We start from the raw sequence: 27,951 nt of genomic DNA, 5'->3' as shown, positions 1-27,951 counted from the left end.
GCAGTATCAATTTGGTGTGCACCATATTTTCACTTTTTCCTTGAATATTTTTAATGTATTAATATTGTTTCCTTGTAATAAAACAGAAAGGCATGTTCTTAATGATTGAGTTTCCTATAGATAAACCATGAAACTGCTACTTGAAGCTGGGGGCAGAAATCAACATTTTTTGATATGTTGAAAGCAGATGATCATATCAGTTATTGTGCTAAAAATTTCAATGCTTCCTACTACCCCCCATAGGACAAAGGATAAGAAATGAAATTTTTTAAGAATAGGAGAATACGAAATCTTGAAGAATTTACTAATACTTCTAATAGTAATACCTATGTTTTAGATCTGATTTAATGCCATAATCCTAGAACTGTTGAAAAAGTGGATTTTAAACCAAAGGAAGGTGATGGAATGGCTAAGTAAGAGTGGTAAATGTGGACGTTTCTAAGCAAACCAGTGCCTCTCTTAAATTCATGATTGCCTGTCCTTCACCCACCATGGCTAGCATTGTGGCAAAACCACCCATAGCTGAATAGTTGAATGTCATAATAGATTCCGACAGCTGTTTTTCTAGTTTAATTTTCCTTGCCAATATTTTTCCTCTAATTGTGTTCTTTCATTGGAACATATAAATAATTACATCCCCCATATTAACTTTTCCTTTTTTTTTAAGGCAAAACATACTTCGTTGATGTTATAGTTAAGGCTGATATAAATTAGAATGTCCTTTAGTATTTCCTTTTAGTGATAAGTTCAATTTTGTTGTTTGAAAATCTCTTAAATCACCTTGATTTCTGGAGGATATTTTTACCTGGTTCATTTAAAATTCTGGGTTGTTAGCATTTTACTTTTGGTCTTTTCTTTGCCTTCTGTTTGGTTTTTAGCAATTTTAGTATGAGGTGCCAAGATGTGGCATTCTTTGTATTTATCCTACTTTGGGCTTGTAGTGCATCTTGAATCTGTGGTTTAATGACTTACACCATTTGGGAAAAATCTGAGTCAGTTTCTCTTCAGATCTTGCTTTTCTCTCACTTGCTTTTCCTTCTCTTTCAGTGATTCCAGTTAGACGTGTTAGACCTTTCACCATATCCGTTTCATTTACACTTGTTTCCTGTATTTTCTTTCTTTTTATCTATCTGTGCTTCATTCTAGATATTTACCTTTAACCTACATTTTAACTTTTTCTCTTTTTTAGTGGCTAACTGTAGCTAACCACTTGCTCATTTCTTATTTTTGTTCATTTTTCAGCTCTACAGTTTGTTTGGTTCTTTTGTGTATAGTTTCATATTCTCTACCCAAATATTTAGTCTTAGCCATTCATCATCTCTTTGATCACATTAAGCACATAGCAGTTTAAAAGTCTGTATCTGTTCACTGTATTGCCTGTTCCTGTGTGTCTGTTTATATTTGGTGGTGTTTCTTTCTTTCTTTCTTTCTTTTTTTTTGAGAGGAAGTTTCGCTCTTGTAGCCCAGACTGGAGTGCAGTGGCGCTATCTCGTCTCACTGCAACGTCTGCCTCCTGGGTGCAAGCGATTCTCTTGCCTCAGTCTCCGAAATAGCTGGGATTACAGGCATGCACCACCACGCCTGGTTAATTTTGTATTTTTAGTGGAGACAGGGTTTTTCCGTGTTGGTCAGGCTGGTCTCAAATTCCTAACCTCAGGCCTGCCTCGGCCTCCAAAAGTGCTGGGATTACAGGTGTGAGCCACGGCGCCCAGCCATATATTTGGTGGTGTTTCTTATAATTCTCACTCTTATGGTCTTGCCTTTTCATGTACCTGATTTTTTTTTTAATAAGAAAAATCAAAGAAATATTATGAGGCCTAGGATAACGTTTTCTTCTGCAGATAATTTATGTTTGCTTTTGGTATGTGCTTTGGGCAGTTACCATCGTAAATTACTTTAGTTCAGTTTCAGAGATTTGGATGATTGGACATTGGTATTCTAGTTCTTGGGATGGCCATTCTACTTTTAGTTTACCCTTAATCATAGGATATAGGTTTTAAGGATCTGAACGCAAACAAACTGTTCCATTGTACCTTCCCTTGGCTGGCTCTGGTCTTCAACTTTTAATTTTCTAGCTCTTCAGGGAAGTCAGGACTGCTGACTACTTATTTTTAATTTTGGACTCCTCTTCAAGAATCAGCAGAATTCTTCAGAGCAAAGCATTCCTAGTCACCTAATTTCACTCTCTTGGTTTCGTTCTTCTCCTGGATCCTAGCCCTTTCACTGTGCCTGGCTTCTTCACTGCTTTCCTAGAGCCACAGGGAGCTTGTTGACATTACAGGCTACCATTACTAGAGACAGAACTCTGCATTCCTGATCTTTTGCTTCTTCTGCAGTGTAGTTGTTTTTTAACTTCCATAGAATGAATCAAACAAAATTTATTTAACCATACTTCTTTTGGTGATTATTTAGTTTGTTTCAGTTTTTCCATATTAGAAATATTCATTGAGTATCTCAATACACCCATTTTTACATGCATGTTCTAGTATTTCTTTAGGCACAATCTTCAATAATGGGATTGTTGGATTAAGGTCTTTGTTCATTTTAAATATTAATTAATAATGTTCTAATGCCTGCCATAGAAGCAAAATCAGTCAACACTTCCAGTAAGTAAAAAGAGTAATTTCTCTGTTATCAGTGTTTGCCATGTATTTACTCTGAATTGTCATTCGCCACATTTTCTTTTTCATGTTTTTGTTAGAATTTATCATATATTGTCTAGATAGTTCTTTGTCTATTATAGATCATACAGATATTGTCTCTGTTGATAATTTATCTGGATCGAAAAACAGAAGCTTTAAATTTTGATGCAGTCAAATTCATTCGTATATTTATTCATATTAAATTTTATGAACCCATCATTCTATAAAATCGTCTAGATTTCTTTATAACTGTTTCTCAGATTGAATAAATGAGGGCTTTCAATTCTCTTACCTTAGACACTCGATTTTTCTCTCTCTACTTTTCCTTTGCTCCCCTTAATCTCTTCAGTATTTTAAAATATTGCTATTAGTCCTCCTGCTTTATATCACTTGAACAGTCAATCAGGCAGGTACATTGGATGGTTTTATATTTGTTAGTAATATAAAAAGATATTTATTGCTGATATTGCCCTCAAGTCTACTTGGTTTCAGCAAATGGAGTTTTGTCATACAAGGAAAAGTCTTTTTCTGGGAGTATGGTTGGGGTGATAATACTATTTTCTCAAAATGGAAGAATGCTTTATTTGCGATTTGAGCTTTTCTTGTTTGCTTTCCAAATCTGACCATTTAACCTCCCTGAATCCAAACTGAAGTAAAATTCAGTGAAAATTTCTTATGCTGTTCCTATGGATATTACAAAATTAGTTTTTGTTGTCTTGTGCTCATAGAGCATCCTCTTTCAACATCTTCATTCCCCCTAATTTATTTGTAGTATTTTGCTATTGTTTTAAACTATGGTAGCTCATGGAATATAAAGAACACCAAATGAATACTATAGGTAATATTGTTACTTTTAGAAAATATCTTTTCTTTCTTTGATACCTGAGTGGTATAGTCCTTTTAAACATTTCGAGACAATTAAATATTTAATTATTTAAGTTCTCCAATGGATATTTTTTGGTACTCCTAAGTATTCATAAGAAGTCATCTACATTGTCTGGTTGTATATTGGGAGCAAAATTTAAGACAGAAATGTAGACCCCAAGGTAGACAGTTTTCAATTGAATGTGCCTGAGTGAATCTGAATGTGATAGGATTCAGTTTAATAAGATTATTTTCAGTGAGCTCATTAGAGAAAAGGGATACCCAGTTGAAGCTAGGAGGTATATGGTGAGTGAGACAACTTTTCACACCTATATTGTCATGTATTTGGATGCCGCCAAGGGATGTACAGAGTCAAGGTTTTAGCAGAAGCATCACTTCCTCAGCCAAACTTTTCTGATCTTGAAGTCTTGGTCACATCATCAGGTTCATTTTCTCTTAGTATGCTGTACTTTTCCTGTACCACAGTTGTAATTATTAATTACATGCTGTTTAATACAGTCTCTTCCCAGAATATAAGCTCCAAGGAGGCAGGACACCATCTTCCATTGCTTTATCTACAAGGCCTTACCACACATTCCTGATACATACATAGTAGGAACACATCAATACTTAATAAAATGAGAATTTGGATTTGTGTTTTTTTGAATTTGAGAAATGTCACAATTCTATCTAGTCTTTGGCTGGTCTGGAATTTTTATTTACAGATGTCTCATCAGTTACTTTCGTTGCTGCTAATGGTATTTCCCTGTTGCAGATAGTTTGTCAGTACTTCCTTTAGAATGTGTTTGGTGAAAAGTAGATAAATTCAGATTATCCAATTTTAGGAGTTGATTTCACATCTTGCTAAACACATTTACAACGTAGTATAATACATTCTAGCTACATAGCAATTAAAACTTAAAACCACTCCCAATTAAAAGGGAAAAGAAATTGTGGAAAGGGATTTATTATTTATTGCCTGAACATCTCATAAGATAGAGACCATTTCAAATGCCTTTGAAGGGGTAATTTCTTAAAACCACAACATTTATGAGGATTGTTGTAGACCCTTCTACATGGTTTTGGCAAAAAAAAAAACCTCACTCACCAAACCTATGAAGCTGTGTAACATTGGAGCCCTGAATATTCATTCTCTAGCCATTCGTATCCTTGAGGGTTATCAGCAAAATTAGGAAATATCAGGGAGTTTTCTTCCTGAACCAAATTTGGCTGAATGCATCTGGAACAGGATTGTGAGTACTATAGTGCTATCATGTAGCTCATGTAGCTGTCAAACCTTATTTGCGTGTAAAAATATTAGTAATAAATTAGTACTAGATGATTTATGAGGATTTTTTCTATTTAGTCTGAATTATATTGAGTATGGTTGAGCAAATATGAAATTCAATTTATTGAAAATGTATTTTTTCCTTCTTTTAGCAATACAGTACTTACATGCTTTTGGTGTCAGGAAATCCTTTACTAATGGTCTAGAATTTAAATTTGGGATTGATTCTATATTTTTCATGGATTCAATAAAAAGTAATTGAAAACCAGACTTTGCGAAAGGAGTTAAAAGTAGCAAATTGTTTTTTAATAGATTACATTATAGAAAAATTACAGTTGCGGTTAACCAAAGAGTATATTGAAAGGGAAAAAAAAAGGCATACAGTTACTATGAAAATTGTCTTCCTTTCAGATATTGAACCAGTTTGACTTCAGTATATATCACTCAAATCTAAATGTCATGATATTTAGGAAAACATGAAACAGAGAACTACCAGAAAATTGGAAGACACACTTGTCCTTTAGCTGGTCATAAAGTTAAGTTCCTAGAAGGATAATGATTTATTTACAGTATCAATACAGCAATCAGATGGATGTACAAAACCTACAACATTATTACATATAAGCCACTTGGTATATAGCATAGGAAAAAACTTTGTGGTAGCAATAAAGTATGTAGTAATAACCTTATTAAGTTATCTTTGGACCACATATAAAGAAAACTAAATATACTTGAGAGATAAATGAAGGAAGATTATGGCAGATCTATCTAAATTAATTAGTAACTTAATCCCTACTTGACAGATACACCGTTCACCTACAAAAACAAATGAGTAAGGACAGTTAAGAAAAACAGAAAAAATGTTTTTCTACCAAATAATAAAGTATAAACTCTGTGTAAAATCACACAATTCAGTCATTGTCCTAGCAATGGGAGCACAGATCAGTGGAACAAAATATAGTCCAGAGATAACTGGAGAGGGCAGTGACTTTTCGATAAATATTTTAAGGGCATTTTATTATTTTTATATTTGGGAAAGTGTCTAATATACTACTGTATAATGTTTGCTAGATTAAATCCCTTATTGTTTTTCAGTGACCTTGTTTTGTTTGTGCTGTGACTGACCGATAGTGTTATAGGATTCTAGACACATAGCTTCTAGTTCTCATTGACTATTAAGTATGTCCTTGGCTAAGGGGCTTTATCTTTCTAGCCTTTGTTTTCTTCTAGTTTGAAAAATTAAAGATGAGCATAGGATTCTTAAAAATTCTAGGTCTTGTGCCATTTATGCGTCTACTACATTCGAGAAAAATAGAGGATTTAAAAATATTGTTAGAAGGCACAAAACGGGTTGTGTTTAACATAAAGATTTTCCACTTAACTGAATGTCCATACCTTTCATGAAACAAAATTAATGTCCTTTGAAACATTTTTTTTCTCAAAGGGATTTTTAGCTAATCAGAAGAGAGCTGAAAACTTAAAGGATGCATCTGTATTACCTGATTTATGCCTGAGTCACGCAAATCAGTTGATGATTATGTTGCAAAATCATAGAAAACTGTTAGATATTAAGCAGAAGTGTACCACTGCCAAACAAGAACTAGCAAATAACCTACATGTCAGACTGAAGTAAGTGATTCATTTATATCTGTTTTAAGATGTTTAGAATTGGTATTTATATTTATTTCTCCCAAATGATGGAGTGATTTTTCCCTACCATTTTATCGAAATACCTTATTGATGAACTTTGGAATTAGACTATTTTTGTAGAGCTTATATATCTTGATTTCTTTGGCTTAACTAAGTTAGTAAACTTACTAAGTAAGTAACTAAGTTAGTACCAGTTTTGTGAATGTTGAAAATAATGGATTTTATTCTCTAGGTGGTGTTGCTTTGTAATGCTTCATGCCGATCAAGATGGAGAGAAGTTACAAGCTTTGCTCCGCCTCGTAATAGAGCTGTTAGAAAGAGTCAAAATTGTTGAAGCTCTTAGTACAGTTCCTCAGATGTACTGCTTAGCTGTTGTTGAGGTTGTAAGAAGAAAAATGTTCATAAAACACTACAGGGAGGTATGCAAGTTGAATTCTATTTTAACTGTATATGAACTTTAACGAATTGGTGTATGTTTATGTTTAACATAAGCTTTCCTCTTCTAGTGGGCTGGTGCTTTAGTCAAAGATGGAAAGAGATTATATGAAGCAGAAAAATCAAAAAGGGAATCCTTTGGGAAATTATTTAGTAAGTGTTCATTAATAATTTTAATTACTTTTGTAAAGGATGAAAGTTTTTATAAGCTTGGATTTTCTGTAGCATACTTCATGTATATGCTGTTAATTGCCATTGATATCTAGGAAATATTCCTTTTAAAGTGTATAGAATTGAATCCATTGTTAAATTTTAAACTTGAAGTACTGTCAACTTTTAATTTACCTTTTCAAAACCAGAGATAATTTTTTGCCTTAAATAAAGCTCTAAAATAACCATATTGTTAATTTCTTTATACAGGGAAGTCTTTTTTAAGAAATCGTCTGTTTAGGGGACTGGACTCCTGGCCCCCTTCCTTTTGTGTATGTATTTATTTTCTAACCATGACTAAATTCCATATGTTTTAAAACCTTTTTTCCAGAAGTAGAGACATTTATCAGAAACTTGCAGAAATTGTTGTGGTTTAAAAAAAATCAAAATAGAAGTGTTTTTGGCTTTAAAAGCCAGTTAGCATAAAGCTTTAAGATTGATATTTGTATTCATAATTTTTTATAAAGAATCTTCATAACACAGGAAGATACCTTATACTGCACTGTTAGGATTGGTAGAAATAGATTCACTTGTTTTTTTGTCTCTTCCTTTTTTTCTTTCCACCCTTCCCTCTTCTTTCTTCCACCGCTCTTCTCCCTCGCTCCTCCTTTACAGCCTCCACCTCCTCCTTGCCCTTCTATATTTCTTTTCACACCACCCCCCTTTATATTTTGACAAATCAGAATTATAAAGCCTCAGTTAGACTTCACTGGAATTAAACGTTAGTTTGATATGTTTCTAAACCATTGTTATCTGGGTTCATTAATTTTATTACATGAGAAGAAACGTTTCCATGATCAAAGCAATATGGGGTTTTTTACCCCCATCAGATGTACTCTTAGCTGTGTTGTTGTTGTTTTGGAGACAAGAGTCTTGCTCTGTTGTCCAGGCTGGAGTGCAGTGGCACAATCTCATCTCACTGCAACCTCAGCCTCCCGGGTTCAAGCTGTTCTTGTGCCTCAGCCTCCCAAGTAGCTGGGACTAGAGGTGCCTGCCACCACATCCAGCTAAGTTTTTGTATTTTAGTAGAGATGGGATTTCACCGTGTTGGCCAGCTGGTCTCAAACTCCTGGCCCCAAGTGTTCTGCCCACCTTGGCCTCCCAAATTGTTCAGGTTACAGGCGTGAGCCACCACGCCCAGCCGTGCTTAGCTGTTAAACATGTTTCTATACTGCAGGATTTCTTAGTGTTTTAAATGTATGCATTTTTTAATACATAAGAATTGGTGACATAGCGATTCCCATACTTATTTATCTGAGAACTCTTTTTTATGAAGAGCATCTTGGCATCTCCACATCTGCTTGAGTAATGATTTAAAACAATTGAAGTTTTTTTTAAATGCAACTCTTGGCAATTTTATAAATAATGAATTGGTAGGATTTACCGGTTAATATTTTTTACAGAAGCTAAAATTGACCAAAACTTTGTCTTCTGGAAAATGTAATGGAAAAGTCAAGGCAGCAGCAAATAAGAAAGTGTTACATGGAAAAAAAATACATGTGTGCATTTTAATATATTAGTGGCTTTAACATGGTAAATATTATATATATACACACACACTTACATATGTGTTTACCATATGTATATGTACATACATACACATACAGGATAGGAATATTGTAATTCCCATAAAATGATGCTAAAAGCAGAGAAGGGGAAGAACAAGTGCATCCCTTGATCACTAGCAGTTCACGTCGCAGTTTACTAAAGGCTCAGAAAAATAATATGCCATATCTTTATTGAATGGTCTTTTTTGGTTTCTTAATCATTTAAAGCACTTTAGTTTGTTTGGTATAGTAAATTTAATTATAGTAAGAAATCATATAAATTTGCTGTCTGTTTTTGGTTGAAAAAAAATGTTTTAAGTAATTTATTTTTTTGGTACAGACTCAGAAGCCTCGAAAGTTTGACTGTGAACTTCCAGATATTTCATTAAAAGATTTACAGTTTCTGCAATCATTTTGTCCTTCGGAAGTTCAGCCATTCCTCAGGTAAATGTCATTAGTATTTTCAATTAATTTATAACCTTAAAATGTTTTTATTATTCTGGAGTTGTGCCAGGTAGTACCAGTAATCTTAAGAGGTGCCAAGATAAGAAATATTTAAGATAGACTGGCTTTCCTGTGACTGCTTGGAGAAATTTCTGGGGAATAAAAAATGATGGAAAATGAAGGTAAAGGAAGACATGCCTTACATGTAATTATTTTTTTCTAGTAGTTACTTTTTGCATGCTGTTGGGAAATTTCTGACTTTTTACTTTTTTTTTTTTTTTTTTTTTTCTTGAGACGGAGTCTCGCTCTCTCGCCCAGGCTGGAGTGCAGTGGTATGATACTGGCTCACTGCAACCTTCACCTCCCATGTTCCAGCAGTTCTCCTGCCTCAGCCTCCTGAGTAGCTGGGATTACAGGAGCCCACCACCACGCCCTGCTAATTTTTGTATTTTTAGTAGAGATGTGGTTTCACCATGTTGGCCAGGCTGGTCTCGAACTCCTGACCTCATGATCCACCCACCTAGGCCTCCCAAAGTGCTTGGATTATAGGTGTGATCCACCACGCCCGGCCCTAAGTTTTTACTTTACTGATTATGACACAAACTTCTTAAAATACTTCTGGTATTAATTTAAAAAGGAACGATAAGGCTCTTGTTATTTTTGACATATTAAAATGTTTGGTAGCAGTTATCTACTAGTTCATTAAAAAATCAGAAGTCTAATTGCATTGCATTCTGTTTCAGGGTTCCCTTACTTTGTGACTTTGAACCTCTACACCAGCATGTACTTGCTCTACATAATTTGGTAAAAGCAGCACAAAGTTTGGATGAAATGTCACAGACCATTACAGATCTACTGAGTGAACAAAAGGCAAATTCAATTCTTTCAAACAGTTTTCTTCATTAGTGTAAAATGTTTGTGTTCCTGCAGCTCTTTAAGCCTTTCTTTCTGTTTTCCAGGCATCTGTGAGTCAGACATCCCCACAGTCTGCTTCTTCACCAAGGATTGAAAGTACAGCAGGAATTACAACTACTACCTCACCGAGAACTCCTCCACCACTGACTGTTCAGGATCCGTTATGTCCTGCAGTTTGTCCCTTAGAAGAATTATCTCCAGATAGCATTGATGCACATACGTTTGATTTTGAAACTATTCCCCATCCAAACATAGAACAGACTATTCACCAAGTTTCTTTAGACTTGGATTCATTAGCAGAAAGTCCTGAATCAGATTTTATGTCTGCTGTGAATGAGTTTGTAATAGAAGAAAATTTGTCGTCTCCTAATCCTATAAGTGATCCACAAAGCCCAGAAATGATGGTGGAATCACTTTATTCATCAGTTATCAATGCGATAGACAGTAGACGAATGCAGGATACAAATGTATGTGGTAAGGAGGATTTTGGAGATCATACTTCTCTGAATGTCCAGTTGGAAAGATGTAGAGTTGTTGCCCAAGACTCTCACTTCAGTATACAGACCATTAAGGAAGACCTTTGCCACTTTAGAACATTTGTACAAAAAGAACAGTGTGACTTCTCAAATTCATTAAAATGTACAGCAGTAGAAATAAGAAACATTATTGAAAAAGTAAAATGTTCTCTGGAAATAACACTAAAAGAAAAACATCAAAAAGAACTACTGTCTTTAAAAAATGAATATGAAGGTAAACTTGACGGACTAATAAAGGAAACTGAAGAGAATGAAAACAAAATTAAAAAATTGAAGGGAGAGTTAGTATGCCTTGAGGAGGTTTTACAAAATAAAGATAATGAATTTGCTTTGGTTAAACATGAAAAAGAAGCTGTAATCTGCCTGCAGAATGAAAAGGATCAGAAGTTGTTAGAGATGGAAAATATAATGCACTCTCAAAATTGTGAAATTAAAGAACTGAAGCAGTCACGAGAAATAGTGTTAGAAGACTTAAAAAAGCTCCATGTTGAAAATGATGAGAAGTTACAGTTATTGAGGGCAGAACTTCAGTCCTTGGAGCAAAGTCATCTAAAGGAATTAGAGGACACACTTCAGGTTAGGCACATACAAGAGTTTGAGAAGGTTATGACAGACCACAGAGTTTCTTTGGAGGAATTAAAAAAGGAAAACCAACAAATAATTAATCAAATACAAGAATCTCATGCTGCAATTATCCAGGAAAAAGAAAAACAGTTACAGGAATTAAAACTCAAGGTTTCTGATTTGTCAGACATGAGATGCAAGTTAGAGGTTGAACTTGCATTGAAGGAAGCAGAAACTGATGAAATAAAAATTTTGCTGGAAGAAAGCAGAGCCCAGCAGAAGGAGACCTTGAAATCTCTTCTTGAACAAGAGACAGAAAATTTGAGAACAGAAATTAGTAAACTCAACCAAAAGATTCAGGATAATAATGAAAATTATCAGGTGGGCTTAGCAGAGCTAAGAACTTTAATGACAATTGAAAAAGATCAGTGTATTTCCGAGTTAATTAGTAGACATGAGGAAGAATCTAATATACTTAAAGCTGAATTAAACAAAGTAACATCTTTGCATAACCAAGCATTTGAAATAGAAAAAAACCTAAAAGAACAAATAATTGAACTGCAGAGTAAATTGGATTCGGAATTGAGTGCTCTTGAAAGACAAAAAGATGAAAAAATTACCCAACAAGAAGAGAAATATGAAGCTATTATCCAGAACCTTGAGAAAGACAAACAAAAATTGGTCAGCAGCCAGGAGCAAGACAGAGAACAGTTAATTCAGAAGCTTAATTGTGAAAAAGATGAAGCTATTCAGACTGCCCTAAAAGAATTTAAATTGGAGAGAGAAGTTGTTGAGAAAGAGTTATTAGAAAAAGTTAAACATCTTGAGAATCAAATAGCAAAAAGGTAAGAATTAAGTTTAGTCTGTAATTATAAAATTAAAATATCAGTGATTCGTGTGTGTGTAATCACAGTGCCTTGATTTACTCATTTACCTTGGGTAAATGTAGCAACTAGGGTATTTTCGTGAAGTAAAAACTTACTTTTTAGTCAGTGTTTCTTGCAAACAGAAATAACAGACTAAATCCATGAGTGGCTTTTAAAAAATGAATCAGCAGTTTGGATTTTCAGAGAAATTTTTTGTTTAAAGTTTGAAATGTTTTAAAGAGCTCTTTGTTTTTCCTTTTTTAATTCATAAGTTTCTCTCTTGATTTATTTGCAGTTTTTTTCTAAACTCTTCAGTAGAAAATTACTTATATTCTCTTTAAATTTAGTATATATATTAAAGACTAAAATTTTGTTCTGTATATTGTTTACTAAAGGCTAAATCATAGATAGGAACATGTAGAGTGTTCCTTACTGTTATTTTCTTAATACAGTTTCAGTTATTTCCTCTGTGCTTGAAAGATGTTTTTAAACTGCAGGTTTGATACTGTGGTTGTGGATTGGTGGTGTTTTTACATTTTTATTATTGTTACTGTCTGATATTACTGCCTTTTGATCACAGAAGATGGTTTTTAGTATTTTTACTTTTAATCTGGGTTTAATTGGGTTTTGTGACCCAGTAAACAGTTTCTAGAACATAATTAATATGTCAATTCATTCTATCATGAATTCTCCAAGTGAATACATATATATTTCAACCTGTGTCTTGCCTTATCACTTTTATACAATCTCTTGTGATTGTCTGCTATATAATACTCATATATTGGTATACTGTTAAACCTCCCATTTTGGCTTAAAATTAGAAGCTCTTTAGGTATTCTGGGGGAGAGAGGGGTTAGAGGGTTTAATAGAGGAATTAGGGTTTGCATGTATGTTTAAAAGCTGGATGAGAGAAGGTTAACAGAGTCACTGCCAAAGGCCAGGAGAGCTTGTCAAAGAGAATCAGAGATGGACAGTACTTAAAGCAGTAAAAACAGATTATATTCAGACACTATTGCAGTATGGAAAATAGACCTCATTATAGAACTAGGCTCAATTCTGAATACAGCATGAACAAGTTGAGATTTATAGCTAAGGAGGGTAGGGGTCAGTGGATGGAAAATTACTAAGAGGAAACATAAGGAATAAGGGGAATTTTGGTTAAATTGATCTAACAGGATTCTTAACTGAAGGCAGGCCAGGGCAATAAAATACCAAGGGTGGGGACGATAATTTGTTCAGATATAGATGGAGAGATACTCTCTAAACTGAGTTAGCAAGACTCTTGATACAGCTGGACAGCGTAGGCCCAAGAAGAATAGATGTCAAGGTCGAAGCCTAGAGGAGCCTGATTGAAGTTTAGTTCAGGAGAGCCCTTTTCAAGCTCCAAGTGAAATAAGAGGAAAACAGAGGCTGAAGCACCCATGAAAGCTGATGGTTCTCCATGGCTCACTGGGAAGCTGCTACAAGATTCAAGAATCTCTTCAAAGCACCAGTCTGACTCAATCTGCATCACAAAATGGATAGTTCTCAGTTACTTGCCAGGAAGCTACTGTGAAACTGCATCTGGCTACAGCCATCTCTGGAGAATAAGCCTGTGCTGCTTTTCTGCCTTCCAAAACCTTGCACATCTTCTTTTCATTGGCAAACTGGAAGCTATACCTGGGATTTTGGGAAATGTTGGATCTCTGTATTGCAGTGCATATGAGATCATAAAAGAGGGGCAAGGGCAAAGCCTATGGAATACTAGACAGTCCAGCACTTTATACCCCATTTGAAACTCAGCAGTTGGACAGATAAATGTCTTTTGCCCATATTGAGCTTCCAAATAAAGACACTTAAAATAGGAAACAGCAGTTGGATTGAAGACACCACCTGAAGAAATTCATTAAAATCCATTGTTTGTCTCCATGTCTTCTGGACAGGACACATACTTAATGTTGAATAAGAACGTGGTAGAAACCTCCCTCCCCTGTGTCGTGAAGTGAGAGTTTTAGGAATTTTACTTGGCCTTTTCTACCATAATAGTCCTTGTTCCACGAGTAAGGGAAGCAACATGGGGATTCTGCCAGTTTCTTCTGTCTATTCCAGTAACGATTCTGGATCTAAGGATGTACAGGGTGAGTATCCCAAATCCAACATGCTCCAAAATCTGAAACTTTTTGAGCCCTGACATGATGCTTAAAGGAAATGCTCATTGGATCATTTTGGATTTTGGATTTTCACATTTGAGATATTCAGCTGGTAAATATAATGCAAATATTCCAGAATCTGAAATTCAGACCACTTCTGCTGCCAAGCATTTCCGATAAGGGTTATTCAGCTTGTTCCTGTCTCGATGAGGGAACCATTGGGCCCAAACTCTGTCACATGAGCACCAATAATCTCCTCCTCCTAGTGGACCACAGTCACTTCAGTCTTCTCAGAGCCAGTGTTTGGGTGAAGGTTAGAATTCTCTTGGTAAGTTAAGCCTCTGAATACTAGATTTAGAGTTTTCTGTTTTGTCTTGTTTTTACAGTTTTAGTAGGTCTTTAACCGGTTCATTCTATTAGGGCCTACGGACAACCACTACCACAGATTTCTCTGGGTCAAAACCTTCTAATTACTGCTCTGGCTCTGTTGCTTGTGATAGAGCCACATTATGTTTCTGGTGGTGAAGTGCCACTAACTGGCCTCTGCCACTCCAGAAGCCTGTCATTCCCATTAAATTCATTGAATTTCAGTGTTCTCATCTCGCTCTGCTGTTTCCTGCAGAGCACCACTACAGAGCCTTTTAAGCTTGTATTTTGCAAAGCCTTGGTAAAGAACATATTCTCTGGGCCCTCTGAGGGTATAAGTAATAAATCCCTTCCAGTATACCTGCCTTTGGATGCCTTCCTTGTAGATCAGGAGTCAGCAAACTTGTTTTTTTGTTTGTTTGTTTTTTGAGACGGAGTTTCGCTCTTGTTACCTAGGCTGGAGTGCAGTGGCGTGATCTCTCTTCACCACAACCTCTGCCTCCCAAGTTCAAGCAATTCTCCTGCCTCAGCCTCCTGAGTAGCTGGGATTATAGGCATGTACCACCACGCCTGGCTAATTTTGTATTTTTAGTAGAGACAGGGTTTCTCCATGTTGGTCAGGCTGGTCTCGAACTCCTGACCTCAGGTGATCCACCTGCCTCAGCCTCCCAAAGTGCTGGGATTATAGGCATGAGCCACCACGCCTTTAAAAAACACCACAAACTTGTTTTTTAAAGGTCCAGATAGTAAAAATTTTAGCATTTGCAGGTCACACACAGACTTATTCATATAATCTGTGTGCATGCGTGTTTACCATCTTTTAAATATGTGAAAAACAAGAACAGTGGCTCTCTAACTTCTGTCACAGTATCTTTTTACGCTCTCAAAAATTGACTCCAGACTGATTTTGTTTATAGGGATAATGTCAGTATTTCTGTACTAAAAATTAATGCCAAGAAATTGAAACTTAGTCATTTTCAAATAACCTCATTACATGGTGGCATACATAAGACTTTTTTTTTTTTTTTTTGAGACAGAGTCTTGCTCTGCTGCCCAGGCTGGAGTGCAGTGGCGCAATCACGGCTCACTGCAACCTCCCGGGTTCAAGTGATTCTCCTGCCTCAGCCTCCCGAGTAGCTGGGACTACAGGTGCGTGACACCACGCCCAGCTAATTTGTTGTATTTTTAGTAGAGATGGGGTTTCGCCATGTTAGCCAGGATGGTCTCGATCTCCTGACCTTGTGATCTGCCCACCTCGGCCTCCCAAAGTGCTGGGATTACAGGCGTGAGCCACCATGCTTGGCCATACATAAGATTTTTTAATAAAAACTTTCTGAAATGAAAACTAGTTAGAAGAGTACCATTGTTCTATGTATTTGCAAATCTCTTAAGTTTTGATTGAAGTATATGAAAAAAATCCAACCTTATGCTGAATGCAATTGGAAAAGGAAAGGAATATTTAAATAGCCTTTTCAGATGATTGTCGATATTCTTGTTACTAAATCAAAATTCAGCAAGTGGTAATTTCTGAACATTAGTTTTTATCGTGGAATATGCAGCTATCAGTGGATTTTCTCATAATCTTAACATTTATTGGTACATCTCTTGTACTTTTTTACTCATGCATGATTTTATAGCGTCATGAGTTGGTCATTTGGAAAACACGAGTTCACGGAGTTAATGCAGATCTTCCAAATGTTAACATATTTTAGAGCTAGTAGTTTTTACTATTCAAGAATATTCTAAGAAAAAACAGCCTCCCCTTTTTCCTCCCCACTTTGAGTGCTTTGTGGTGAAAGATAAAACGACTACAAGTAAAGTTTGGTGCTAATGGCTTTAATTTGTATTCAGGTACCAGCAGTTTGATCATCAGTGCCAATATCAACAAGGTGAAAAAAGCAACACTTGGTGTTACTATGAAAACAGTTCTGACTTCACTTGTTCTCTGAATGTGTTTGGTTAACCCCAGGCTTCTATGGATCACTCTTTGGGAATCATTAGCCTAAAGAAATGGTTGGCAAACTTTTATAAAGGCCCAGATAGTAAATAGTTTAAGTTTTGTGGGCCAAATGGCCTCTATCCAAACTACCCAACTGTACCATTTTAGCAAGACAGCGGTGAGACTATATAAATGAATGGTTTTGGCTGTGTTCCGCAAAAAAGCGGATTGGATTTACCTGCCCTTGGTCTAGAGTATCTCATTTTGCCATCTCATTTTCATTTAATGTTGGTTATTCTTAAGTCTAGTGTTAATAGCCAATATTGAGTCTGGAATCTGTGGTCATTGCACCCGTATAAATAATTTTGGCCTCACTCCACATTGTCCCTCCTCTTGTAACTGTCATTAGATCTATTCCCATACGTATTTTCCATTTTTCTGCCAAAATATATTAAAGATTCTGTAATTGCTTTGCAATTCCTTCTTTGTTAGATTTTTAACTCTCCAGAGATCTGGCAATTTGAGTGTAGCAATGAGTATGGAAGTAATTAAATGGTGGGAGAGGTTGTTGAAAAGGATCATCTCATTGAGAAGAGGACTACCTCAAGTGAAGGGACACTGATTTCCTCAGACAAGGTAGAAAAAGGCTGTTGCTTCCAGGAAGGAAGGTTTGGTGGGATTTGGAGGCACAGCTGGGACATGTCTCAAAGCCTTGCCTTCCTTAGTCACTGGTTTTTCAAACAACTACAAGTGTGTACTGTTATGCCATGTACTGCCCTGGTTTTCCAGTGTTCTATTTTGCACTGGCACTGAGGTCATTACTGCTTTCAGATCAGAGAATTAATCTCAGATTTCCATGTTTTATGGGATTTTTTTTTTCCTCTAGAGTCATTTTTTGTATCGGGATTGAGCTTATAAAACAACCACTTTTAAATATTTCAGGATTAAAGGGATTAATACTAGATTTAGAGTTTACATGAATGTTGGTAGAACTAGGAGACTGGATAGTAATCTGGTGAAGGCCAAGAGATCTATAATAGAAAGTCATCTGAAGCACCAAAGTTGGTGGCTTAGGAAACTGATACAGTTCTTTGAAGACTTTCGTCAGTTGTCTACCAAGACCCCCAAACAGGTGGTTTACTTGGAAATCTCTTATGAATCTCACATTGCCCACATGTTTGGCTACAACCACCTCCAGAGTCTCTCTCTTCAGCATCCCAGGTCAGGTGTGGGTATCTTGCATTGGCAATCTCAAACATAGAACCTACTGAGGAGGGAATTCTGGATAATATCCCTGGCTTCTCTGTCATGCAGAGGAAACCTTTGAAGAAGAAAGATGCTTATGTGAGGACACACAGTCTGGCATATTTCCCTTTCACCACTTGGTTCTACATATGCCAGAAGCAACACTGAGGGGCCAGCTGCCAAGGAGAAACATTTCTAAGATATGTATATTAGCTATGTCTGTAGCTCCCACAGTAAGTCAATAAGAAAAAGGCACACAGTCTGTTAGAAAAATGGACAGAGGATATGAAGAGATCAAAGAAGAAATACAAATGGCCAACATGTAGATACTGTTCGGTCCACTTGTGATTAAGGAAATGCAAGATCAGAATATCTTCTATTTAATTTGGAATTATTAAAGTTTATATTAGTTTTGAAATGTTTAGTTTTGAAAATATAGGAGAAAGCTTTCTCCTGTACCTTTGTACAAAGAAATAAGAGTGGAACATGTGTATGTGGTTTGCGTGGGTTGGGAAATCTACCTACTACATGATTGATGGCCTTGCTCCCAGGAAGTAGTGATGTGGATCTGAGTGAGTATGGGTGGGAGCATTTTAATTTTGTAATTCTAATTTCAAAAGAGATTTTTATTTTATTTATTATTTTTTTGAGACGGAGTCTCACTCTGTTGCCCAGGCTGGAGTGCAGTGGCATGATCTCGGCTTACTGCCACCTCTGCCTCCAGGGTTCAAGTGATAGAAGAGATTTTTTTTGAAAAAACAGTGAACTAATTGTTTACTAGGCCCCATTTTAATTCAGTCAGTGTTAAGAGTTCAAGCATCAAGACAATCTAGTTTATGTTCAATGTAAATTTTCTAGTTGCTAGAAATATTTGGATATAATACAGTCCTTTGCTAGAACTGACATTTTAATGGTGGGAAAAACTGTCAGCCTTTAGAGATGCTTTTTTTCAAGTTTCCGTGATACCAAAGTTCCCAGCTGGTAACAAATGTATATGCTTCCTTGAGTTTCAATGTCCAGGCCTCTTTAAAGTATTCAGGTATGCAAAGACAGGATTATGCACGTTTCTTTTAGGTGGACAACCTTTATTGATGAATTTCTTAGGTTTCTGTGGTAGTGTTGTTAGATTAAATACAGTCATTCCCTCTTGTCTAGTTTCGTTTTATGTGATTTCGCTCTTATGGTTTCACTTACCCCATGGTTCGAAAGTATTAAATGAAATAAACAATTCCTGAGTTTTAAATTGGACACTGTTTTGAGTAGCATGATTTGTCCAGTGTATCCACACTGTGGGCACTCTCCACACATTAGTCACTTGTTAGCCATCTGGGTTATCAGTATTGCAGTCCTTGTGTTCAAGTAACCTTTATTTAATGGCTCCAAAGCACAAGAGTAATGATGTCGACAATTTGGATATGCCAAAAAGAAGCCTTGAAGTGCTTCGTTTAAGTGAAAAGATGAAAGTTCTTGATTTAGTAAGAAAAAAAATCAAATGCTGAGATTGCAAAGATCTACAGTAAGACCCAACCTATCTGTGAAACTGTGCAGGAGGAGACCATTCATTCTCTTTTTGCCATCACACCTCAAACTGCAAAAGTTAGGACCACAGTGCATATATTGGAAAAAATACAGGGTTTGTTACTATCTACAGTTTCAGGCATCCACTGGGGGTCTTGGAACATATTCCCTGTGGGTAAAGGGGGACTGCTGTATTTTTCTAACTGAACTGTGATACGCTGTAACCTTTTCTTCATGACCTCCCTGCCCTCTACACAGCTTCTTGCTCCCCATAGAAAGCTAGGCAGTGATGCTAGTTAAAACACAAAACCTATTTTAGCTGTTAGCCTTTCATTGCTAGGGTTAATTCCCCTGATAGCAGGGCCATTTCAGATCCTAGGGTAATGTAAAATTAAAGTTGTGTGGCGGATAGTCACTTGGAACATTTTCTAATGGGAGCTTCAAACAATATGGCATAGTATGTACTTTTGGCCGGATTAATACAGCCACAAGAAACCTGTCTTCAGTACAGGATAATGATTATTTTTCATGTCATAACCTGTGCAATCTTTGCTTTTACTTTGTGAGTCAGTAAATGAAATACCCTATGCTAATCATCTAGTGTTCTTATTCTGGTTTTGGGGATGATACGGTGTTTACAGAGAGTGTCAGGGGTGTCTATATCTGTTTGTGTACCTGGAACTGTGTCCTCTTGTCCCTGTATTATCTCAGCACAGCACTGACCCTGAAATGGAGTACCCCAAGCAATCCAAAGATGCAGGACACCTAGAAATTATAAGTACTGCCTGTGCATGGCCTCCCCTTCCTCTCTTGCATAATTTGAACCACACTTTTTCTAATACAATTCTAGGATCCTTTATCATGTTGAAAGCTCTCCTTCAGGCTTCTTTACTGTGCCACATTTCTTACTAATATCCTTTCTCACAATAGTCTTTTCAAAGCCTAGATTCACACCATATCATTCTCTAGACCAAACCTTTCAATGACTTTATATGGTACTTGCAATAAAATTCATAACCTTTACTGTTCACTCTCTGTCCTTCACATCTCCAACCTCAGTGCTCTCTTGATTTCCTCCTTAAAACCTGGCCTTATTTTTTATTCCTAAAAGTTTCAGCTTACCTTAGAACTGTGGAGATTTCTTCAAGGAAGAAATCGGCCAAGCAGGATTCTTTGTAAACCCTGCCTATACCTATTTTTATCCCAAGCACTTCATTGTTAGTAGTCTGAGTCTCTTTTTGTAAGTCTCTCTGTGTTCCTTAGTAAGCCTTTGATTTATGTAGTATGTCAGTTTTCCAGCTATGGAGTAGTTTAAACTTGCACATCCCCCTCTTCTTCAGCCCCAAAGGAGAAACTTTAAAAGTAAATCCTTCGCCTTAATTAATTATATTATGGAATATATATTCCGTCCTTTAATTAACTATATTATGAAATAGGGGATTCCTATTCCAGCCTTTCTGGGAACTAAGTAAGGAGTCTCAGACTTTGATAGAGATATTATATTTCAAACTGCATATTCTGCATTTGGCTGTATAAAGCTATCCCTTTGGAGGAAACGTTATCTGAGCAGCAAGTTTAAGTTATTAGATTTTTATCAGGAAATTTGGAAGCATGAATAAAAGGATTCCAATAATTTTTTTGTATGATTATTGATATAAATAGTGTATTCCTGTCATATAATTAGATGAGGAAATTACATAAGAAACATGTAGAGTGAACATTTTAAATACATGCCCATATTAATTGCAGAACACAGCCTGATTTCAAAAACATTAAAATATCATTTAAAAACAAATAGAGGGACATTTAAGCCTAAAAATTGACCTGGTAAAGTGGTTTTTAGTAACAGCAACTTTTTGAGGCTTAGCATGTTTTAATACTAATGGGATTTTTCATCTGCTTCTTGGAGAAACCTTTTTTTAATGCTAAGGATTAAGTTGAAAATAGATAAGATTAATACTTAGAAGTTATAATTAGAAGTTAATGAGTTATTAATTAGAAGTTAAAATAATCATTAACCAGTGTTTGTTCATTTCTTCTTACATTGTCCTATTCTCATCTCTAGCACTTTGTCAGCAACCCCTAAGAGGTTAGCAAGTCTTGAGGAAAATGAGTATGAGTTCAGGAATATGTAGGTTTGTTCGTGTAAACGCTTTTCAGTTTTAGCTTTGTGTTACCTACTTGCTAGCAGAAATGAACCAAAGTCTATTTTATGGAAATTAAAGCATTTCAACATATGCAATCTTTAGGTGTTTCTTTTTTCCTAAGTCATTGTGTAAATTTCATGTATAGGAATAGCAAAACTGACATTTGAAGTTGAGTTTACCTATCTCTTATGTGTATAGTCCCTTACCAGAAAATACTTTTTCCTTATGTTGCCCAGGCAGGATTTGAACTTCTGGGCTCAAGCAGTTCTCCTACCTCAGCATGCACCACTGTGCTTGGCTGTTGTTTTTTTTTTGTTGTTTGTTTGTTTGTTTGTTTGTTTGTTTAAGAGACGGGGTCTCACTTTGTTGCCCAGGCTGATCTCAAACTCTTGGACTCAAGTGATCCTCCCACCTGGGCCTCCCAGAGTGCTAGGATTACAGGTGTGAGCCACAGAGCTCGACCAAAGAATAAAAGAATGGCTACTCCAGGGGAAGAGCAGCCTCATGATTTTTATGTATGTTGATATAAGCAAATTATCTGGAATTTATCTGCTATACTGATAAAAATCAGTAAACCTTGTTAGTGTCAGCATCTAATCTGTATTAAACTTTTACTTATTTCCCTTTACTTTTTAGATTCAAAGAGAGGGTTCACGCAGATATCTTTCATGCTACATTATTGAGCTTAAGGAAGATAAATTTCCTAAATATGATATTTGGTATATTTGTGTGTCTGTAATTTTTTTTTTAATTTAATGCTGTATTTAATTTGTAAGTCCTGCCATTGACTCTACCAGAGGAGATTCTTCAAGCTTAGTTGCTGAACTTCAAGAAAAGCTTCAGGAAGAAAAAGCTAAGTTTCTAGAACAACTTGAAGAGCAAGAAAAAAGAAAGAATGAAGAAATGCAAAATGTTCGAACATCTTTGATTGCGGAACAACAGGTCTGTATCTCTTTTCCCATTTCATTTATTTGAGAACTAAAGAAGGTAGACATAAATTAACTAATATAATTTCTTTATGTAGCTGAGGGTTTCTTATATCTTAGATGTGATGTTCCTTACATTGATCCTGTTAATAAATTTCCTCATGACAAAAGCGTGTATTTTTAAGAATTTTTTTTAGTTTTTTTACTCATCTGGAGAATAATATTTTTCACGTTAACATGTCACATGACAATACCAGGTGCTTCAAAATGAGATAGTCTTAGATTAGAAGCGAGGGAATGTGAATTCTGTTCCTGGTTTCTTCACTACCTATGTGATCTTGGGTAGATCATTTAACCTCTTGAGAACTAAGATTAGTTTTCTATGAAATGATTTTTTTAATTTAAAAAATGATTTTATTTTTTCTCTAAGCTTCAAATTCTCTAAACTTTGTTATCCTAAATTACATTCAGATCAACATAAATATCTTACCCTTTCTGTAATTCTTATCCTTCTGATAGGCTGGTGGTAGATTAAGATGGAATATTATTGAATTTTGTTAATGTACTTACTGTTGTTGGTCAATAATAAGAGGTAGTGCTTGTGAAGTGTATTGGGGTTAGATAAAAAACCAGATGCCTTGTTAGAGAGCTTGTACTTTACCTAAAGTACCGGACAGCAACTAATTACAATGGCATAATTAGATTTATGCTTAATGAAGATCACCCACTGGAACATGGAGAAAGATTGGAGAACTGCAAAGCAGTCAGCTGGAAGAGCAATTTGGTAGCTACTGCTAGAATCCAGGCCAGGGATAATATTGCAGTTTGGGGCATACATTTTGAGGGATACATTTCTGAAACTGCATATTTATGGTGGTTGTACACATGTAATATTATGTGATATTTTTCCTTTTCCTAAAATGTTATGATTAATTAGTGTCTTTGTAGAATTTGAAAAAATGTAAATCAGAGAACAGAAAGAAAATAAAGTATAGTTGAAACCTCTAACAATTTTAGATTTTTAAGACCTAGGGAAAGAAAGAAGAGCCTGGGAAAAGGGAATGAGAAAAGCACAACCAGAAAAAAAAGTGTGTGGCTTAAGGGAAGCCAAGGAAAGTTAAGTGTTCAGGGAGGAGGAATAGCCAAGTTTTAAGTAAGAATTAACAATGAGGAGGTCAGTAGTAACCTCTCTCTAAGAATCTGGATTTATAGATTCTTCTCTATGATTCATTCTGCATATTGATCTCTTTATCTCCTTGTGTTGCATTGTCTCTTTGTGTGTGCTCTTATAAGCACATGTACAATTTCTAAAATTAAGTAAAGAATGAATTAACTGAAACCAAAAGTATAGTATTGACAGCTGTCTAATTTACTTCTTCATGTTTTGATGTCTGTTTTAATATTTATAAAATAAGAGTGGGAGAAATGACTTCTAAGGTACCTTCCAATTTTCCATGATGTGTATGTTAAGTTGTATTTATTTAAGGTGATTTGTACCTAGCTCTGTATAGGTGATTTCTGAGTTGGAACTAATTGGTTCTTAACTAGCCCCCTTTTTTCATATGCCAATTACAAATTGTGATCTTCCTAAAAATTCATTTCAAATTACAGAAATGGCAAAAATCATGAAAATAAACATAATGGTTTATATGTTTTTGTGTTTATTTTCTATATATAAATAAAATACATAGAGATGGCTTAATACAAAGCCATATCATAAATGTTTCTTTTTGAGAGATCTTCCTGTATGCTTTGTGGCAAGAAATTGTATTTAATTAAATATTTAATGAATTTATTAAAATTTTATTAAAAATGCTGTATTACTTTTCCTAAATCTCCCTATTGCCAGCATTGTTAGCATTATTCATTGATCCAAGGACCGTAGAGCTCTTAAAATTTTGGAATTAGAAATGCTGGGCAGATGAGAAGAGTCAATTTAGATCATTTCATCATTCATCTATTGCTTTTACATTTCAAGAAGCTCAGAAATCTTGTAAGTAAATTTTTTTTTTTTTTTGCCTCTTAGAGACAGGGTCTTACTCTGTCATTCAGGCTGGAATTCAGTGGTGCAATCATGGCACGCTATAACCTGGAACTCCTGGGCTCAAGCAGTCCTCCCTCCTTAGCCTCCCGAATGGCTGGGACTACAGGCATGTGCCACCACACCCAGATAATTTTTGTAGAGACTCGATCTTGTGTTGCTCAGGCTGGTCTCAAACTCCTGGGCTCAAGCAGTCCTCCCACCTTGGTCTCCCAAAGTGCTGAGATTACAGGCATGAGCCACCAAGTCCGGCCTAAGCAAAATTTTTATACAGATTCAGTCATCTTTATTAAAGAAACTGTGCAGTTAAAATTGCCAGATTGTCTCATGAGATCCATGCAGGCAGTTGGATATGTGAGCTTCATAGTAGAGTTTATAAAAGTGGGGGAGTAATAAGTCTAGCCAATATAAATCAGCATTCCAGTGACCATTGCAGATATCCAAATAAGAGAAATAAGGAAGATAGAGTCATATCTAAAATGTTAGGGTGGTGATCAAATGTTAAGACAAAAGGAAGGTTTCAGAGGCAGGATGATTACTCCAGGAAAAAAGTAAGTGTCTAACAGCACTCTAAGTTATTGATGCTTCTAATTCTTCAAAATTTCAAAATCTCTGACAGTAAATATATGGACAATAATAAGAAAATAGGATTTGCTTTCAAGAGACTTAAATTGGAACCAAGAAAGTAGAACCTTTGCCACAGTATGTTACATTTTCATTTTTAAAACATTTCACGAATCATACCCCATCATCTCCATGTACAAATGTGCCACAGAAAAGAATATTTGCAAGTGTATTTTCTAAGTCCTAGCTGCTAAGTACATGTAGATAAATTTAAATAATTATTCTCTTGTTCCAGACCAATTTTAACACTGTTTTAACAAGAGAGAAAATGAGAAAAGAAAACATAATAAATGATCTTAGTGATAAGTTGAAAAGTACAATGCAGCAACAAGAACGGGATAAAGGTTTGTACTGTTTTGTACTATTTTTTTAATTTTTTAAAGTGAAAAAGATACATTCATGCAAAGTGGTTTTTTTAATTACATGATACTTTTTTAAATTTGGGTGTCCTTCAGATTTGATAGAGTCACTTTCTGAAGATCGAGCTCGTTTGCTTGAGGAAAAGAAAAAGCTTGAAGAAGAAGTCAGTAAGTTGCGTAGTAGCAGTTTTGTTCCTTCACCATATGTAGCTACAGCCCCAGAACTTTATGGAGCTTGTGCACCTGAACTCCCAGGTGAATCAGATAGATCCGCTGTGGAAACAGCAGATGAAGGAAGAGTGGATTCAGCAATGGAGACAAGCATGATGTCTGTACAGTAAGTATGGCTGTTTTCAACTGTTACTTAAGGCTGTTGCAATTCCATGAGTTATAAAGCTCTGAAGAGAGGAAACATTTTTAGCATTACTGGTTGTCCACAGCCCATGTATCTGAAAGTTGTGCTATTTTAATTCTTTAAACTGTAAATGTGAGAAAACATTACTGAATGAATTATTTTGGGGTACTCTCATACTATACAAAGTATGTGCACCAGAATTATCCCATACTGCCAAGATAAGGATCATGGCAGTAGTATTGAGCCATTCTTATTTACAAGGAATGTTGACATTTTGGGGTCCATTACCTATAAAGGGGTTATTGTAGTAATGAATATATTCATTTTGGTGAGGAAAGGCAGGGAAGGGTTTATTATTATTATTATTATTTGTTTATTCATATATAGCAAATGTTTACTGCACTACATTGAAATCGTGGCAGAGCTTACAGGAATTTAGAACTTTCTTACCAGTTCTCCATTGAATATAGTGAAAGACCACTAAAATTGTGCTTACAATTATATCTATGGGAGAGACAGAATTGGGAGGAGAAAGTGCTCCTCTCCAAAGGATGTTGCAAGTAGAGTTTGCATTTCTAGTTGCACCTCTGGGATTTCAGATATGGGAACTGAGATTCCAAGGGCAGAAAGTCCAGATCATTATGCCACACAAAGAATTATGCCCAGTGGGTCAGTGAACACTACACCCCCATGTGAGATGAAGTAATTCGAACAAGTGATTACCAAAAGATATCATAGAATCAGCGTGGTCGCCTCGTTCAAACAGATCCAGGTTCAAGTCCTGAGTCTGGCACCTGCTTGGGAACTTGAGCAAGTCATCATCCCTTATTTTTCCATCAAGATAACAGTTATGATAACAAGACAACAGTTATGATACACCAGCAGGGTTGCTTTGGGCATTAATATTTTATTTTATTTTATTTTAATTTTTTTTTTTTTTTTTTTGAGATGAAGTCTCGCTCTTGTCCCCCAGGGTGGAGTGTGATGGCACAATCTCGGCTCACTGCAACCTCCGCCTCCTGGGTTCAAGCGATTCTTCTGCCTTAGCCTCCTGAATAGCCGGGATTACAGGCGCCTGCCACCACGCCTGGCTAATTTTTGTATTTTTAGTAGAGACGGGGTTTCACCGTGTTGGACAGGCTGGTCTCGAACTCCTGACCTCAGGTGATCCACTGGCCTCAGCCTCCCAAAGTGCTGGGATTACAGGCGTGAGTCATCGCGCCTGGCCAGGCATTAAATTTAATGAGCACCCGTGAGAAGGTGTGGTACACAGTAAGAAACCAGTAAGTGCAGGGTCCTTCATACCCCACCCCTGCCCACTCAGAGGAACGCAGTTAGTTGCATCTTCATATAAGCCCATTATCTGCCTGACCTTTGAGAAACTTTGGCAGGGGAGTTTTTTTGTTTGTTTTTGAAAAATAAAATTACTTAGGTTTCTGTCTGGTTGAAAGGAAAATAATAGAAACTGGTTACTTTTAGATTTTGAAAGGTATAAGGCTTAAGAATGTATATTAAAAATAAAATAGAACAAAAAAGTAATTCAAAAAAGCAAATCAAGAAAACATGGTTAAGCAAATCAAAAAAACAAATCAAGAAAACATGGTTATTTAGCAAACATGAATGACATAAATATGTCCGGACATGTGTGAAAAAAGTGAACCACCGTATGAAAACCTCTCAAAAAAAATATATCCAACTTCATTCTACATATAGGAGAGGTACCTAGAGCCAAATGATACAGAAAGTTTACTATAATGTGATTCAGAAAGATATAGAAGGGAAGAATATAAAAGCAATTCAAAGCAAAAGGCTTTAAAAAGCTTTAGGAATTTAAGGCTTTTTTGATTGACACATAAATTATACATATTTATGGTTTACAGTGTGATGTAGTTACATGTGTACATTCAAATCAGAGTAATCCATCACCTCAAACGTTTATCATTTCTTTATGGTGAGAACATTCAAAATGCTCTTTTCTAGCTATTTTGAGATACCGCAGTACATTATTGAACACCAAAACTTATTCCTCCTATCTGGCTGTAGCTTTGTACCCGTTGACCAACCTCTCCTCATCTCCTCTCCTCTGTACTCTCCCCAGCCTCTGGTAACCACTATTCTGCTCTCTGCCTCCGTGAGATAAACTTAAGATTCTGCATATTAGTCAGATCATATGTAGGTTTTTTTATAAATATGAAAATTGAGTTATTCAGAACTAAAGTATCAAAAACAGATATGACGAAAGTGGTACTCTGAGAGAACTGTGTAGTTCCTTTATTTTTAAATGAATTAATAAAAACAAATGAGCCACAATAAAATAAAAGTTGTTTAGTAGATATTGAGA

The 27,951-nt window shown here is 35.8% G+C and overlaps 1 protein-coding gene across 7 annotated transcripts in view; it reads left to right on the top strand.

Moving 5' to 3' along the window:
• The window catches only part of RB1CC1 (RB1 inducible coiled-coil 1), a 94,365-nt gene that overhangs the window by 49,282 nt on the left and 17,132 nt on the right, over nucleotides 1-27,951 (top strand). For 4 of the 7 annotated variants that reach the window (XM_008976854.5, XM_003823255.5, XM_055116549.2 and 1 more), the window contains 10 exons: nucleotides 6,239-6,423; nucleotides 6,677-6,863; nucleotides 6,951-7,032; nucleotides 7,300-7,361; nucleotides 8,977-9,080; nucleotides 9,824-9,950; nucleotides 10,040-11,940; nucleotides 22,082-22,247; nucleotides 25,132-25,240; nucleotides 25,352-25,592. In XM_008976854.5, coding sequence (XP_008975102.3) covers nucleotides 6,239-6,423; nucleotides 6,677-6,863; nucleotides 6,951-7,032; nucleotides 7,300-7,361; nucleotides 8,977-9,080; nucleotides 9,824-9,950; nucleotides 10,040-11,940; nucleotides 22,082-22,247; nucleotides 25,132-25,240; nucleotides 25,352-25,592 — 3,164 coding nt within the window. The remainder of the gene's footprint in view (nucleotides 1-6,238; nucleotides 6,424-6,676; nucleotides 6,864-6,950; nucleotides 7,033-7,299; nucleotides 7,362-8,976; nucleotides 9,081-9,823; nucleotides 9,951-10,039; nucleotides 11,941-22,081; nucleotides 22,248-25,131; nucleotides 25,241-25,351; nucleotides 25,593-27,951) is intronic. The other 3 variants (XM_055116551.2, XM_034966081.3, XM_055116550.2) reach the window with 1 other exon arrangement.

The sequence above is a fragment of the Pan paniscus genome, chromosome 7 (assembly GCF_029289425.2).
Source record: "Pan paniscus chromosome 7, NHGRI_mPanPan1-v2.0_pri, whole genome shotgun sequence".
NCBI classification, from domain to species: domain Eukaryota; kingdom Metazoa; phylum Chordata; class Mammalia; order Primates; family Hominidae; genus Pan; species Pan paniscus.
Note: the sequence above shows the minus strand (reverse complement) of the source record. Positions and strands in the feature narration are given on the sequence as shown.